At 39.0% G+C, this 16,924-nt stretch overlaps 1 protein-coding gene across 3 annotated transcripts in view; it reads left to right on the top strand.

Annotated features, from left to right (window-relative positions):
• The window catches only part of CDK14 (cyclin dependent kinase 14), a 335,336-nt gene that overhangs the window by 132,827 nt on the left and 185,585 nt on the right, over positions 1-16,924 (top strand). For all 3 annotated transcript variants that reach the window (XM_075048971.1, XM_075048979.1, XM_075048988.1), the window contains one exon: positions 10,793-10,887. In XM_075048971.1, coding sequence (XP_074905072.1) covers positions 10,793-10,887 — 95 coding nt within the window. The remainder of the gene's footprint in view (positions 1-10,792; positions 10,888-16,924) is intronic.

Genomic DNA, 16,924 nt, shown 5'->3' on the forward strand with positions numbered 1-16,924 from the left:
GGCAGATCCCTTTAATGTATTTTCTCACATTTCTTGGGTGTGTTTTAATTATGTTGTTGCTCAGAATGCCATCCAATATGGATTTAGATCCATAGTTTGGTTGGCATCATGCATCTACACAGGTAATTGTGAATCTGTACTTGAAAATTATGGGGGTGTTTTTAGCAAAACTAGGAGGATAGAAATGACTAGCTTACCTCAGCTAGGTCTCTTCTAAGCATCACTTAACTTCTGCATCACCCTGTCACTATCAGCTGTGGCTGTCAACTCTCTGAAGCTGAGACATTCCTTCATCCCATCTTTTCTGTTCTAGCACCTCTCCTGCTCTCTGAGGGCCAACTGCTTTTTAAAGAAACATACAGGTCTTACCATCTTTTGCTTAAAGGAAAATTTTTGTCCTTTAAAATGCAAATTTCAAAGTTGAACAATGTCCACAAGGTTTAAATAAGCATATGCTGCTCTAGACAGTGACATGGTAATACAGATCTTCACTGTCATTTAAATGTAAATTTGTGAAGTTTGCAGTCATCCTGATTTAGATTCAGGTACATTCCAGGATGAATACAGCAAAAATCCTGGGGGTCCTGGTTTTCTGTTTCCTCCCAATTGCTTGCACCTTAAATTCAATTAACATTGTTGATGGGTGCTATGAACTGCAAGAGTAAATGACAATTAAATGACAGGGTGAGAACCAAGGCAATACCCAGAGACCACAGGGCAAAGCCAGGGGAGGATAGTGTATCTATTCCTAGTGAGCAGATAGGGCCTTTATATGTGAACAGAATGCTTAAACCATATTTTCAGATGACGTGATTGCAAAGTGGATGACCAGTAGTGTTGGCACCAAAGGGCTTTGTTGGTGGTACAGCATTGCTAGCAGTTTCTGATACAAACTCTTTCACCTGATTTAGTCTGGAAAAAAATTTAACCTTCATTTGAATTAACACTGGGTTTTGCTGCTGTAGTGTCTGCCAGCTTGCTTCATCTCTTTATTGCTTTTTTTTTTTCATGTTGGAAATTAGTTTACAAGTTACTTGAGGGAATCTTGCCATTTTGTAGTTTGCGTGCTTAGCATGTTTTTGGATGGGAAAGGAAAATTAAATATGAATCTTATCATAGGCATCAAAGAGATCTAGCCAGAATTAAGGTTATTTCCTGTCCTTAAATTTTTTTTAATGTTCTAGATATTATTCATATTCTAATTATGCTTAAAAATCTAGTTGTTCATTATTTTTAGTTGCTTTTCAGTCTATGTTACACTATGACTGGATTTAATTCACTTTAGTACGAAATCCTTGTTCTTTTCCCATACTCACTCCACATCATTCTTTTTTCAGTTACAGAACAGTATGCCTTATTTTCACTGCGATTGATTTTGTTTACTAAAATATTTGTAAAAATAAATATTTGCCAGCTCTCTACTGAGACTGCCTTTCTTTAACCTCTAAATCATTCCACAAGAGACAAAGAGGTGCCATGTTCATTCCAGTGTTATTTTCCAGCTGTGGGCGAAGAGGCATGTTGAGCCTTACCCACCCAGAAGAAGAAAATTGACATGATCCTTTAAAGGCTCCTGTCTCACTCCCTCTTTGAAAAATAGCAAGACATATGCCACAAGCCTTTTTTTTCTGTCACTGAAAGTGTGTGCTGACAAATCTGTCTGCTTTTCGTGCAGCGTTTTTGCTGAAGGAAATGGCCCACTGAGAAATGTAGCAAAAGTAATTTTTTAAAAAAACAGCTTTTCTGTAGGACACCTCGTTTGTAAGTAGTGGTTAAAGTATGCTGGCAGGCAACTGGGTTTCAATTTAATGCAGTTAAATTCTTTCCTGGGACACCTTTTGGTCTTCTATGTACAAAAAAATTATTCATTGCAGGTACATACGGTTAAGTGATTTCTTGTCGTATTGATGCATTAGGAAAAATGAGTAACAAAACTCATACCGACTTCAGCAGGGGACAAGTTTCAGTACTGGTACTCAGTATTTAGTCCATCATTTAGACAGTGTAGTACTACTACTGCAGGTATACCATTTACAGCAGAGTATCTTTATTATGGTTGCAAAGTCAATCATTCAGAAGTTGTCAGAATTAAGTTTACCTGTGAAAACTTAATTTGATCCCTCTACTTGTACTCTTCATTCCTTAATTACACAACAGCACCATGTTCACTCCTGCTGTGGGATCTCTGCCTGTGTTGGATGATGAATGTTTAATTTAATTCTGTGTTCTTGATGGGTGGCTTTAGCTATATGCACCTACTGTGCATTATTAAAACACAGATGGTTTTGAGATTTTCTAGAACACTCGTCACTGTACTCTGACTACTTAAATATTTGTTCATCTTCTCAGCACCCCGCTTGCTGAGAGTCCTTTTAAATGATGATTTTGATATGACTTTCAAAGTATTTGCATAGCATTGGGTAATATCAGCGTACAGTGTTGCTTGGGGTTCTGTAATAATTGTGTGTGCTTTGTGGTTCTGATAAGTGTGAATGAAGATCAGAAGTTGAAATGCCCAGAAAATGAGGAACGTGGTGATGATATCAGCTCAAGTGACTTAATGTGATGCTCAGCTAATGGTAGAGGTAAGGGTAAAGATCAGGTTGATTTTCTTCTGACTTGATCCTGGTGGACTTTTCAGCTTCTCTGATGGATGGGCAAGGTCCCAGCAAGGTCCACCGAAGCTGGACAATAAAGCTGGATCAAGTTCATACCTGGGCCTGTATAAAAATAAAATTTAAGCAACTACTTCTTCCATCTGTGAAAAAAAAAATGAAAGAGCTGGGAACAGTTAATGGGTACAAGCACACAAGTTGGTCACTGCACGATAAGTTAGGCTGTGAACTTACATGTTGTTAAAGTGCGAGATAAATGCAAGATAGATACGAAGCAGCTGTGTGCTGAAAGCTTGTACCCTGGTGTCGTGGTTTAACCCCAGCCAGCAACTAAGCACCACGCAGCTGCTCACTCACTCCCCCCCATCCAGTGGGATGGGGGAGAAAATCGGGAAAAAGAAGTAAAACTCCTGGGTTGAGATAAGAACGGTTTAATAGAACAGAAAAGAAGAAACTAATAATGATAATGATAACACTAATAAAATGACAACAGTAGTAATAAAAGGGTTGGAATGTACAAACGATGCGCAGGACAATTGCTCACCACCCGCTGACCAACACCCAGCTAATGTCCGAGCGGCGATTCCCCGCCCCCACTTCCCAGTTCCTAAACTAGATGTGACGTCCCATGGTATGGAATACCCTGTTGGCCACTTTGGGTCAGGTGCCCTAGTTGTGTCCTGTGCCAACTTCTTGTGCCCTGGCTGGGCATGAGAAGCTGAAAAATCCTTGACTATAGTCTAAACACTACTGAGCAACAACTGAAAACATCAGTGTTATCAACATTCTTCACATACTGAACTCAAAACATAGCACTGTACCAGCTACTAGGAAGACAGTTAACTCTATCCCAGCTGAAACCAGGACACCTGGCTTATCTCACAGTAGTGACTTCAGGAATGTGTATCTTGGAGAAGCTGAGTTAGCGTTGCAGAAGCCCTTATAGTTGTAGTCCATCCTTGCTTTGAGCGCTTGGCATGGCATTCTTGATTTTAATTAGGATTTTTGTTTATGTAATTTTCTCAGTGTTTGAAAAAGTAGTTGGAAATCTGTATTCCATTTTCTGGTGTTGTATCTGCACTCCAACGTTTCATCATGTTTGCAAGCTCTCACATGGACACGTCCTGCTTGAACTAAAATGCTAGCTGGTAGCTGTCATAGGTTGCTTCTGTCTGTAGACTGAAATTGGAGGAAAATGAGGAAAACTGCCAAGCATTTTCATTGATTCCTGCTCAGAGCATTGGACTGGTAATCTGTGGGAATCTTGGGTTCTGTTATGGGCGTCAGTGGAGAATGTGCTAGTGTCTGTAGGCTCTTGTCTACGTCCCCCTAAGTGTGAGTGCTTGCCCACCCCATGCTCTGCGTACTGTCTCTTTTCTGTCTTGTCTATACACTCTTACTTTCCACATACTGTGTTTTGCCACCTGTGAATGCTGTTCGGTTGTGCTCTGGCTTTTCTTTCTCCTTACCCAGCCTTCCTAGCTTCCACCGTGAATCACAGCCTCTCGTACCGTCTCGCCTTTTCTGTATTCCTCCTTCCTTTCACACTGCTGAGAGTCAGTCTGACCCAAAGAGACAATTTCAAAAGCTTATAACTTGACCAAATTTAGAGGATTTTCATGGAGATGGAAAAATGTGTATTCCTATTTTAAAGGTCTCTGTATTTCCAGATTTTGAGTGTCTACTCCAAAACATGGGGTTCAGAGGTTGTTTTTTTTCAAGGGGAAAGTTACTCAGTGGATTACAGAAGTTGTTACTAAAGCCTGTTTTTTGAGAGATGGGAGGAACTGTTTAGACTGAAAACTTCCAAAGAAGACATCCTAAGGTAGATGATATTTATATGAAAACTGTCTGAAATTCAGCAAGATAACAAGGCTAGTAACAACCAGTGACAGTTTTATTAGTAGATTGCACTACTAGCCCCAGTCATGCTATACGTGCATAAAAAAGTAATAGAAAGACTCCTGCTTTCACATGCTACTCGCATTGTAGGGTTGTTTTCTGTACAGGCTGACATATTTTTGGTTTAAACAGTTTCCTCCTCTTGAATACTAGACTTGACAGTGAAGGCAAGACATGACTGGCTGCTACAAGATAGGAGCAGCACATTACAGTCTTTTTCCGTGAGAGTCTGGCTTTGATAGGACGATGTCTCATTATTTTTAACCTCCATCTGTACTTGTGTCTGAAGAGCATTGGGAACAATACACAATACATAAATTTCTATCTAGAACATAATGAAAGAGACATTCATTTCATATGGCAGCAATCTTCTGTATATCTGTTAGAATAATATACTGTAGTGCTTTTTGGAGCTTATTTGATCAGTCCTTCCAAATGCTTTGTTCCAGTTCAATAGGCAAAGAGGTTTCAGCAGGTTTGTGACTTGCCTTTTGCTTAGGGGACTAAAGCCATAGTGAGAAGAACCTCTGAAAGTGCCTATGTGTTGTTACACACGCTCTTTTTCTGTATTTCTTCTTTAATAACATAGTACACTTCCAAGAAGGAGCAGCAAGTAGAAATTTCACAAATAAGAGAAGTACTTGGTTAAAAGTTCAACCCACTCATGTCAGTCTGAATTTCAGCCTGAGGAGGTAGATGCAGTTAATGTGATCCATGTAGTCCCTCCAGCAAAGCAGCGGGCAGTTGAAGCACTAGCAAATCCTTTCTTGCAAGGGTGTGAGGCACTGTGTGCTTCCTTAATGCCAGACTGTCTTTTTTTTTTTTTAACTTAATGAAAACTAGAGTAAGGACCATTTGTTAAATCGTGCAGAGACTGTCGTGAGGTTGGAATTGGCTGTAAAGAAGGTAATTCAGCTAAGCCTACATCATAACCCACTGGAACAATTTGATGCTTTTTCTGTTCTTCCTGTAGCTCACAGATTCTTTTGAAATTTGTTAAGAAACTTCCTCCTAGAAATTTTTCAAAGCTGAACAGTGACCTATATATCTTTATTGCATTGTGTCCACTAAGATCAGAGTGGAAGTTGACCCATTCTGTGCATTTATGTGTGTGCAGCTTTAAAATCAACTACTTGGGATTACAAATAATGATTAATCTGCAGAATATATCCTGTGGTGAGAAGATGGGAAGTCTGTGGTCAGTGTGGTGTTACCTAGGATGTATAGTTTTCCCTGAATTGAATTTTGTTGTATTAGGGTATTGTTGTAGGAAAGCAAAGCTATTTGCTTGTAGTAAATTATTTCAGATGAGTAAACTGGAAAATAGTGAAGTGTAGATTTGGGGACTGCATTTCTGAGGAGGAAATTTCTAACATTTATTACTGCAAAACCAACAGAGTGCTGAATTCCTGTCTCTGTGCTAGGATTGTAAGGAGCGTTTTGCACACAGAAAGTCCTGCTGTGTGGGAAGTGGATGAGAAGCATAAGGGACATTGTGCTCCGAGGCCAAATTTTAAAAATTGTGTGTTTGTTCAGAAGACATGATGAGGGGAAAAAACCCATGAATGTTTTCTCACTAAAAATGCCTTTCCAGGAGAGCTCAGAGACTGAACCCAACTGTTTATGTGAGGAAGTTGGCACTCTGTCAGAGAGCACCGTTGTGTCTGCAGAGTGTGACAAGCGCTGAATTTTACAGATACGTTGTTTGGCTCTGAAGCACAACAAATTACTTGCTTCACAAATTTGTGTTACTGACTAGTATGTGCGTGCTTTGGTGTCTCAGAAATTAAACAGGGCAGCAAAGATGCGCCGTCACGTTAACAATATTAGGTAGGTGCAAACTGTCATGATGTACTGGCTTCAAGAGTAAAACTCTCCTAATGAGGGACGTCCTGCTGGAGTGACAGTGAGAAAGGGTGAACACCGTGTGTGAGGAATAGCATGGGAAATGGTGAGCACTGGTGCACGATAGCCCCAGAGGACACCTCAACTGAGCAAAGCAGGCATTTTCATAGCTATACGTTTTAGAAAAATGATGGGAATATCACAGCCTTTGCATATAGTAGGAAATCCGAGAGAGTATCAACAGCAGATGTACATTACGGTGAGTATGAGCAGTATGAGGTTGAGTTCTTCTGCTACTGCTCAGAAAAGCTTCCAGGTCACTGAAATATCAGACAATTTGGAAATCATAGGCGATTCTTCTAAGGCCACAGTGGAGATTTGTGATTTTTCACAAAGTAAGAAGATGGTAGTCAGGAATTGCAAGACTGAATTAATTGCGGTAGAATGATCCAAGGACCATAATTAATGTTCAAGCTTAATGGACTTGCTATGTCCGAAAGTACCATCTTTGCTAGTGCTGCTGGTGAAAAGTTCTTCTTCCTGCATGTGGCCCGGGAGTCAACGGTAATAGTTACTTTTGTTGATTTTGACATACAGCTGTGAAATGTTTCTTTATGGGCATGCTGAAATAGCCTTTTTCAAAACACTCCAAGTCTTTTAGAGGTACGTCAAGGCTGATCTAAAAGTCACACGGCTTTGTTAATGGAGTGTCAGGCTTGAGGTGATGCTGTAAACCCTGCAGGGAGCAAAGCACTGATTTACTGATGCTACTCAGGTTTTGGGTGAGAGTTGGCTGCAGTCCAGCTGGCTTGGCTTGCTCATGGAGTGAGCATACTTTAGAACCCAGCTCATCTGGGAACAGCAAAAAGCTCCTTGACCAACACAAGCCATAAGGCATCTTGCCAGGAGGTCATAATAGATGAGAGCATCCCCTTGTTGGAGGAGAAGTCTGTGATGGTTATTCAAGCAAACACAATGTGTTTCCTTTAGGTATGCAAATATGGCTATTAGCCCTTGATGGAGAAGTGCTGAGTGTTGGTACTTTTAGTGGCTCAGGTCATGAATTTATGTACAAGTCACAGAAATTTATCATCTTGGTTGTTGTTAATTCTTGAAGTATGTCACCAATTCCTCTGCCCAGTTTTTGACTGCTAGAATTTGCTGTAAGGGAATGTGCAAACACAGGTGACAGAACAAGTGCCTGCCCATTCATACGCGTATAATATTTTGTCCAAAGTGTTTTAAAAAAGCATTTTAGCATTATTTGCTGCTGCGTCTCCTCAAAACTCTTTGGGAAAATGAATTAAAAGTGCTGCCTTCTGTTTATCTTACAGTTAATACCGAGGGTAAAAAAACCAGAGTGCCAGCAGTTTTGAAGCAGCATTATATAATTTTGTTTTTAAAAACACATGCTAAAAATACGGTGAGTACTACTACGTTGGTCTCACTTTTGTGAGTTGTTGCAATGCTTTTCCAACAATATTTTAGTCTTTTTATCTTAAAAGAAAACAACTCTGTGTGAAATCTGTGGGTGATAATCACTGGACAGAGATGGCATTCTCTGGGAGAATTGTTTTGTTCTAGAAGTAACACCAGGCACAGCAGCACCTGACTTCTCGCTGAGCGCCAGTAGCAGCTGTGTTGGCACCTTCAAAGGTGAAGTCAAGCTTGTCTCAGGCTGATGCTGATAGATTCCCTGGACTCTTTTTCATTCTCTTGGATGTGAATTTCTGGGTTTTGTCTTTGAATTAGTGGATTTCATCCAAAGTTGTATCCCCTTCGAGCAAAAAGAAGAGGTGTATCGGTTGTTTGTTCTGAAAGGGGATGTTTCTGGAAAAAAACACACCGAGCACCATCGGTTCATATTTCATTTTGTTTTTAAAGTACTCTGTAGAGGATATCTATTTCAGAGAACTTTTTTCTTTTTTATTTCCTCACCCCCCCCCCCCCCCCTTTTTTTAAGCAACAAAGCAGTGGTTTCACAGAGACAGGCAATCTTACCAGTAACAGTCCTGATAGAAGAGCACACAGGGTATTTCTCTTACTTTTACCAGTTATGCTTGGTTTCTCACAATGTAAACTGATAGTGGAATTGCTTGTTATTTCCACAGTGTAAAATTAGTGCAATTAAGATTTTGCTCTCTGTGCTATATTATTTACTGTGTTTCACTTGGACTAATGGTGAAGACAGAAATCTTACCCTGCAGGTGATGTTTTGTAGTTCTTGTAATATATGGCAGATGTTGAATATTGAGGCTGTAAAAGGGGAGACTTGGATGTTAAGAGAAGTTAAAGAAGAGTGAGGGAGGGGACTGAAGAGGAAAGGCAGTGTTTGCAAAGACCTCAGGGTAAGCTGCTTTCAATGTACTAGTTAAGCTTTAATGACCCACATACAGATTTTAGCAACAAAGTAATGGCCAGCTAGAGGAATTAAAGGCCTCAGGTGATGATCTGAACAGCAAAAGCTGACAGAGGTCATAAATACTATTACAGTTCAACACAAGCTCTGCTAGGAGGCAGTTGTTATGTTCCCAGTCTCTCTGTATGTGTGGTCATTTGACAGGGTTGGAGGGAAGAGCTGGTAAAAGCTCAGTTACTGCAGGTGAACTCTTCTCGGGGTTTTCCCAGTTTAAAAGGTCTCATTTCTGGTAGAGGATACCTTTTGGAACAGTTGTTCTGCTTATCTGTTGTTTGTATCCATACCTTCTTCAGTAGCAATTTTTCATTCTTGTCCTTTAAAAAAACTAACATAGCCAAATCTCTCTGAGCTTTTACTCCAAGAAATTCTCCAAATTCTTAAGATGAGGTTCCTATGAAAATTGTGCAAGGCTCTTCCTTTGAGAAAAAAGCTTCTACTTGATTCGTGGAATGTTAAAAGTTACTAGAGATGCACTGAGCAAAAGTTTAAAAAGAATAATTGTAATTGCAATAGCTGATTTACAGCTCAGTGGCAATGTATTCAGAGCACAGGAAAGATTCCTCTCTGCTGACTCTCTGAATAGCATGAGTTGTGGAGTGCAGGCCAAAGCAATCTCTTTTGAAAGATTTCTTCTCGCCTCTTCAGCCAGGTGGAAGGTTTGCCTTATTTGTGGTCATGGAGCTTGCTCGCAGGTTTGCAATCCTGCCATCAGGATATCTGTGATATACTCACTTTGAAGCTGCTGTACGGTATTTTCCCCTTTGCAGTCTACCTTCTGCCTCGCGTGAACTCCAAAGTTTTGCTGCTGAGGATGCTTGTAGAGGAACACCGATTCAGCCAGATCACATGTTGCTGTTGTGTTGCTTCCTAGAGTGATCAGCTTGTCAGATCGATCTCTTAAAGACCAGTATGAGAGGTGATATGTACTTACCCTAATTCAAAGCCAGATGACCCCTGAAGTTACCTCAGGCTGATGGAGCTCTATAGGACAGCAGGGGGTAACAGTGCCCTGGAAGCCCCCTAGCTTCCATTTTGCACAGTAGCGGAGTGAGATAACTGTTTGGTGTTTCATTATTTTCTTTGACAAAAGAAGAAGGGTGACAAAAGAAAGTTCCACATTATTCAGTACAGAAATATGCCACTCATTTGCATGTCTTTGTATCTATTGTTAACTTTGCTGTGGTGTCTGATCATCCTGCTCTGATGTATGCATGAAATGACAAGGCACCACCAACGAATTGACATGGGTAACAACACATGGCTTGTCAGCATATATTGCTAAAATATGCCATGTCTTGTGGCCCATTAAATATGTAATATGGTATGAACATTAAATATGTATTATGGTGTAAAAGAAATTTAGTGAAGGGGATCACCTGGAAGTTCACTGGGTAAGTCTTTATTTGTCAGTAGTCTGAAAACATGAGCTAGTGCCATTAAAAAAAAAATATGGTGAGAAAACACCATGTATTTATTCTCATGAGCTAATACAAATGATTCCATCAAACCTGTCTTATGTTTGAGGGAAAGGAGAATTATTGCTTAAAACACTGTTCTTAGGATAGATGTTGCACTTTGTTTAGAAAGCAGCTCTGTTGTGTTGGATAGAAAAGGTGATGTTTTGAAAAGACATGCTTGACTTTTATCTGAGATGAAAAATTATCTTTGAGTCTAGAAGCGAACTTGGTGTCTGGTTGATCAGATGTGAGTGACTGGTTCACTTAGAGGAGGCTGAATAAGGAAAGCATCTCTTGCCGCAGCTCATTTTTGCCTCAAAGTGAGGTTAAGTTTGACCAACAAGGTGGAGAAAATGGCACTGAATGGGAAGGCATGATCTTCAAACACACTGCGTGGAGCTCATGGACATAGAAGATAACAAAGTACAACTATTGGTTGTCAGTTTATGAAACCCAGATGTCAAAAAAAATCATCTGAGTTACTAAAAAAAAAAGCCAACCAAAGTAAAATACTTGGATCCTTTTTAAGATACCATGTATGTTTTGCTTTTCAGCTTCTCTTCTGAAAGGATTGAAACACGCTAACATTGTGCTGCTTCATGACATCATTCACACCAAGGAGACCTTGACACTTGTGTTTGAATATGTGGTGAGTAAAGTAACTAATGTTCTGGATATGGTCCAGAGTGTATTGAATTTGATGGAAAAACTCTCTTTACCATTGATGATCTATGGATCAGGCCAAATTAACCCTTTATGCTCTTCAGGAGAGTGGAGGCTGTAAGAGATGATGCTTTGTAGTGGAGTGGGCTAAAAGTGGAAGGCTGGACTAGACCAGATTCAGAGACGGAGAAGTGGCAACTCAGTCTCTGGAAGGACCTTAGACTGTTCAGTTGACTTCAAGCTGGTTCCTTACTCTGCTTCCTAGTTATAGTTTGCTTATTAGAGTTTATTCTTTACTGATGTGATCGGGCAATTTTAAATAGGTGAGGATAATGTTGGTAAAAGAAGAACAGGACTGAAATGCTTAACAGGTAGTTCCTTTATCAAAAACATGTAACAAGTTTAAATGGCTTTTTTTGTGACTGGCATGTGCATAGTGTCTTTTTATAAGCAATGTCAGTAAAAAATAAGTTTGGTGCACACAATTTAGAATTTTGGATTGTTATTTTTTTACCATGACTAGTGTTTTACCTAGTAATTAAAACTTCAATTTACATAGTACACAGTGTAATGATCTAATTATGTTCAGAGTATTACTTTCCAATGTCTTAGGCTTGGCCTCCTAATTAATCTTTTTAGTTTTTCCAAGACAAACATATGGCATTTATGTAGAACTACTTCAGCATTTAGCTGTGGAGTTATGCAATGTACTATCATAATTAACCTCCCAGTTTTCACAGGTGGGTCCAAGAACACGTAATTTAAAAGAAACAAATGAGTTTAGAGAAGGTTAGATTTTCAGTATAATACCTGTTATTGTGTTGTAGTCAGTAAGACACTGTGTTTGTAAAGTACAGTGATTACTAGTTTTAGTCTTCGTATATCCCTACTTAAGACAGATGGAATTGTTTTGTGTGTTTCTTGGGAGTATGCCTTAATTTTTACATGATAGTGCACACAGCATCTTCTCTAGAGAAGCCATTTACCTTGTCTATTTAGATAGAAATGCTACAGTGTAATAATGTGGGTATTCAGCTACAGAGCCTGCAGAGCAGTTGCATGCAGTACATATTTTTTTACTGCAGGTATAGGAACATTAATGAAAATTTAATTCCTTTTCTTAAAATTGGTTATTCTTCTGCTCCTGACTTATACACTGAATTAGCATAAGAAAAGCCTTGATATTTAATTTTATATAAAGGTCAGTGTAGACTTATTTGCATAGCTTTACATGAATACATTTTGCAGTCCCTTTTATCAACAGCTGCAATTAGGTATATTCATCAGCACAGGTTGAGAAATGAGATATATAGAATTATGTTTCTCCCTAAAATAGATGGTTTTGCCTGTTATACTAATGTCAAATTTCTGGATTTTACATCCAGTAGTAGTATTTACAGACTCTGGCTCCCAGCCATGCGTTATATCATGTTGCTGTCTGTGATAAGCACGGACACAGACTAAGCTTCATGCAACGGCTAGTTCTTCTGAATTCACTTAGCTGTTTGTCTTTCAACAGGGTGCTGTTGGGATCACCCCTGCTGGTGGTTGCACCTTTTTTATTCCCATGGTGTTTGGTAGTAGCTGTTGAAACTGTTTCAGGATCTCATTTAGTAATGGTTTCTAGCAACTGATCCAAGTAGTATTTTAGTATTTTGGCAGGTGGGCATTGTCTCTCAAGGTGGTGTTCAGGATGAAGGGGAAGGATGCTTTGTTCTCTCCAGCCAGCCTAAGGCCTGTATTCTAAGGATGTTGTAACTTGCTCCTGTGCTTTGAGATGACAGAATTGCCTAACAGAAGTCTGTTTTCATTTTTAGGTAATGTAAAGTTATAGGCTGATCAAAAAGCTAATGCTATCTGATAATGCTTACTGCTGGAGAATGCCTGTATAACCTGAATTGAATTCTTGTGGGTGTTCATGATACAGGTGTTAATTGCGTGATCGCAATGACCTTTTTTGTTCCTTTTGTCAAAGAGCTCTCATTCAGTGCATAACATGAACGTGCAGAGGCAAAAATTACAGTTTTCCACTTGAATCTAAAAATTTTGGCTGGTTGACTATGCAACCTAGCTGTGTAATTGGTATTACTTAGCTTTATACCTGTAATGTCTGTTTTCATTTGTTTCTTTTTTTTTTTTAACACCTGTACATGGTTTAGCTCAATAATATGAGTGATTTGACTGAAATCAGTAGAAATATTAGTGCAATTAAAATTACACAGTGGCATACATTTTTGAATGACTGAGGCCCAACAAACCTAAAAGGGGTTGAATTTCATTTACTTCATAAAGTGACATCATGGAACTGATACACTTTTGTCATGAATCACTATTGGCCATTTCAAACATAGTAAAAGCCATTTGAGTGAGATGTCATGATTAAACTAGGGATGAACAGTTAGTGATCCAAGAATTCTCAGAAAATGGAAACTTTAGATTGCTAGGTCAGTGACGATTCCATCAGGAAATTAATACTGATGAAACGTCTGAGGTTGTCAGAGGTGTTCAATTTCAGCCTTGACCCTGAAAGAATAGAATGAAATTTAATTTCATATAGCACCTTTCATTGCAAAGTGCATTGCAGTAATAAGTTAAAAGCTGAAAGCAGAATAGCCTCTGAAAGGAAACATGGCAGTGACTAAATTCTCTGTGTACCTCAAATTTGAATTTTTTTTTAATGTGGAAGTCTGTCAGAGGAAAACATGACAGAGCTTTTTAACTTTAACTTTGGTGGTCCCCAGAAGCAAGAAAAGTCAATCTTAAAAAATTCTATCTGACAGCTGAAGATCAGGAGAAGTTCATTCTCCATAAAAACATTTTGGTGGTGAATGTGAAGCTGGATGTTTCTGTGGAAGAAGAGAAGGGGGGCTTGCTCCTTTTGAATGAAAGGGCTTAATTGAAAATAGTTTAGTATATACAGTACCTTGTTAATAGAGCATAATTTCTTGGTATGCTTTGGTAACTCTTACATCAGCTATGATTATTGTTGGTCATTCAAGTGTACCGAAAAGGGAGCCGAGAGCTCAATTTTATTACCGGATGGCTGAGAGCTGTTGCTCGTTACCTGAGGAGTTTTGAGGATGAGCTGCTTGGAATCACCTCTACAATACCTGAAGGGCTGAGAGTCTTTCATGTATGAATGGTAGAGAAAATAGTTTCCGTATAGTTAACTGGGATGTGCTAAACAAGACCCGAAAACAAAATGTGAAATTTTGACACATTTTGCATATGGTATCTGAGACTGCAATGACTTCGAAAAGAAAAAAGTCAGTTCAGCTTTACAGTTCAACGGAGGAGTATGACTGTTCACACAAGTTTTGTTCCCATCCTCTCCAGGCTCTGTTTAGGTGTTAGTTTATGCAACCTCGTGGGTATGCCAGCTGTAGTGCAAGTTTCACTGATATAGCCAACTTTGCCCAAGGAAATGATGAATTTTACAGGTGACATCTCAGACATAATGAGAGATCTTTGAAGATGGGTTCACATCTGTTCATTCTAAAATGATGATTAGCTGCTACCATTTGTTTCTGCACTTGTTTATTTAAAAGGAAGATGACTGTATTTAGAAATACTTAATTGCTGAAAGGCAATCCTAACCCATACATACTGCTACAGGCTTGGTAGAATGATAATGAGGTTTTTAGTATTATGCATAATTACGTAAGTATATTATTATCATCAATAAATGAACCAGCAGCATGTCCTATTCCTGGCGTATAGAAGTGAGCTTGTATAGCAATACTTTACGCTTTCAATATTTATGAACTAGATTTGAAACAAGAACAGATACGTTTATGAATGGAGGTATGAGTAATGAGTAATATTATTTCTGCCTCAACAGTGAAAAAGCTTCAGACTAATCTAATAGTGTAATTTAAAACCAAGCATTTTCAATTACCTTGCCTGTTTTAATCTTTGTGTATGTTTTTCCTTCTTAAAAATTACTTTCCATTAAAGAAGAAAGTTTAATTCTCATTGCTTCATTACAGCAGCTAAAATACGTTGTTATACAATGAGTTGGCTTAATTAGTTACATTGTCCTCCCATTCCCTATAAGAAAAAAATAGGTTTGAGTTTCTCATTTTAATGCTGATTGGAAATTGAGATATATACTGTTTATTGGAATTAAGAGTTTAAAAACCTGAGAGTTTGAGTTTCTCATGGGACATCTTAGAAAAGTATTATGCAAGCAAATAGTCCACACTCATTACCTAAAAGGATAAAAAATTTTTACATTAAAAATTTTTAATTTCTTACAACTTTTGATAATTTGGATCGAACACTATTATTGGTTTTCTGGTTTTATTTATTTTGTTAGGAAACCTGCATTGAAACTAAAGGTAGGAGGATGGCATTGCTTGTTTGTGAAAACAAACAGAAAAAGGCACATTATTGTAGTGGATGAGAGAGCAGGGACAATCAGTAGAGTCCCAGAGCTGTTTCGAGCTCTGATCACTAGAATCATTCATCAGTGCTTAATACCTAGAGGAAATTAGGGAAACTGGGCACAACAAGAAAAGAGGGGTCTTCTAATCCTTGATTGAGAGTGAAACTTACTTGGAGGCTGCATTACCTTATTTTGGTGTGAGAGTGAAACAATGGGCCATGTTCTTCCCATTTGAGGTCAAGGTGCTTGTCTAGCCATGGTAAGCAAGGACTGAAAGCTAGTGAAGATCTGCAACAAGCCAGATGCCTCATGCCACCCTCGTGGCCGACACCCCTACTTGCCGTGAATGTGCTTTGTGCACCCCGGGACGGAGCAGAGGCGTTGATGGCTCCCAGCACGGGAGCAGTTGAATATGGTAGTTTCCATTTGCCTTGACTGAAGGAGGAGCCATTCCCCTGTTGGTTTAACCGCTGCCTCGTGCCCCAGGCTTGCCCCAAGTTGCACTACTTAAATTGCAGTCAAAAAGACGACAGAACAAGGCTGTGAGGCAGAGAGAAAGGAAATCCCCTACTATTGAGAAGAGGCAGTAAGGGAATACTGCTCTTGGGAGAGCCTTGTTTTTCAAGTTTTAATGAGCAGATCAGAGACAGGAGCTGCTGATGTCCAAGTATATGTTGGAAATGCAAACAAAGTCAGCTTCAGGAGGCAGGGATTCAGAAGGGATTTCAGAAGGAAATTGCTTGGTGCTTTGCCGAGAGGTAAAGACTGTGCCAGACATGGGAATCAGCAGGAAAGAAGGAATGAAAAATTGTATTTAAATTTAAATAAAAATACTCCTGCTAGGCTAAGAAATTTACACACGTCTAGGGGGAGGAGGAAAGATGTTCCTCAGTTTGCCTCGTCATCCTGACTTTGCAGGATCTCACAAAGGTTGTGTAGACTTCATACAGAGGGTGCATACTGATGAATAGACGTGTTAATAAGATTAATCAAGATTTACAACCCAACAGATTGGGAGGCTGTGTGTATCTGAATGTCTATTCTTTGCACAATTTACCAGTGTTTTTTATAACCTTACCAAATATTGGTTAGGTTTGCAGTGTGCTTTGCACCATTTAATAATTAGCATCTATTATTTATTCTTCTTTTTATTAAGTATTAATAAGTGTATTCAGTGTAAGTATTTAAAAAAAAACACAACAAAATCAAAGCATAAAAAACATCCAGAGTTGAGCTGACAGATGGAGCACAGGAAATAACGTGAGATATTCTATCTACTGACAGATCTCAATTAGTTTTTTCCTAAATTACAGATAAAAATTTCAAACGTCATTGTAGTCCATCAAAAACACATACATGTAGTAGGATGCATATGCCAGCAATAACACTCTACTCAGTACAGGTAAGGCCACCACCCAAAACGGTAAATTTGTACACCCAAGGAAAACATGCATCAACTGGAGATGTGAGGGGGGAAAAAAACAAGAATGAGCAAACATCTAGAATAAAGGCTTCTGAGGAAAAGTCAAAGTAAATAGGGCTGTTTAGATTTGGGGGGAAAAAAGGATGAGATGGTTACAAACCTTTAAATATATCGTAGAGAAAGACGGTGACCTGTTTCCATGTCAATGGTAAA

The sequence above is a fragment of the Buteo buteo genome, chromosome 2 (genome assembly GCF_964188355.1).
Source record: "Buteo buteo chromosome 2, bButBut1.hap1.1, whole genome shotgun sequence".
Taxonomy (NCBI): domain Eukaryota; kingdom Metazoa; phylum Chordata; class Aves; order Accipitriformes; family Accipitridae; genus Buteo; species Buteo buteo.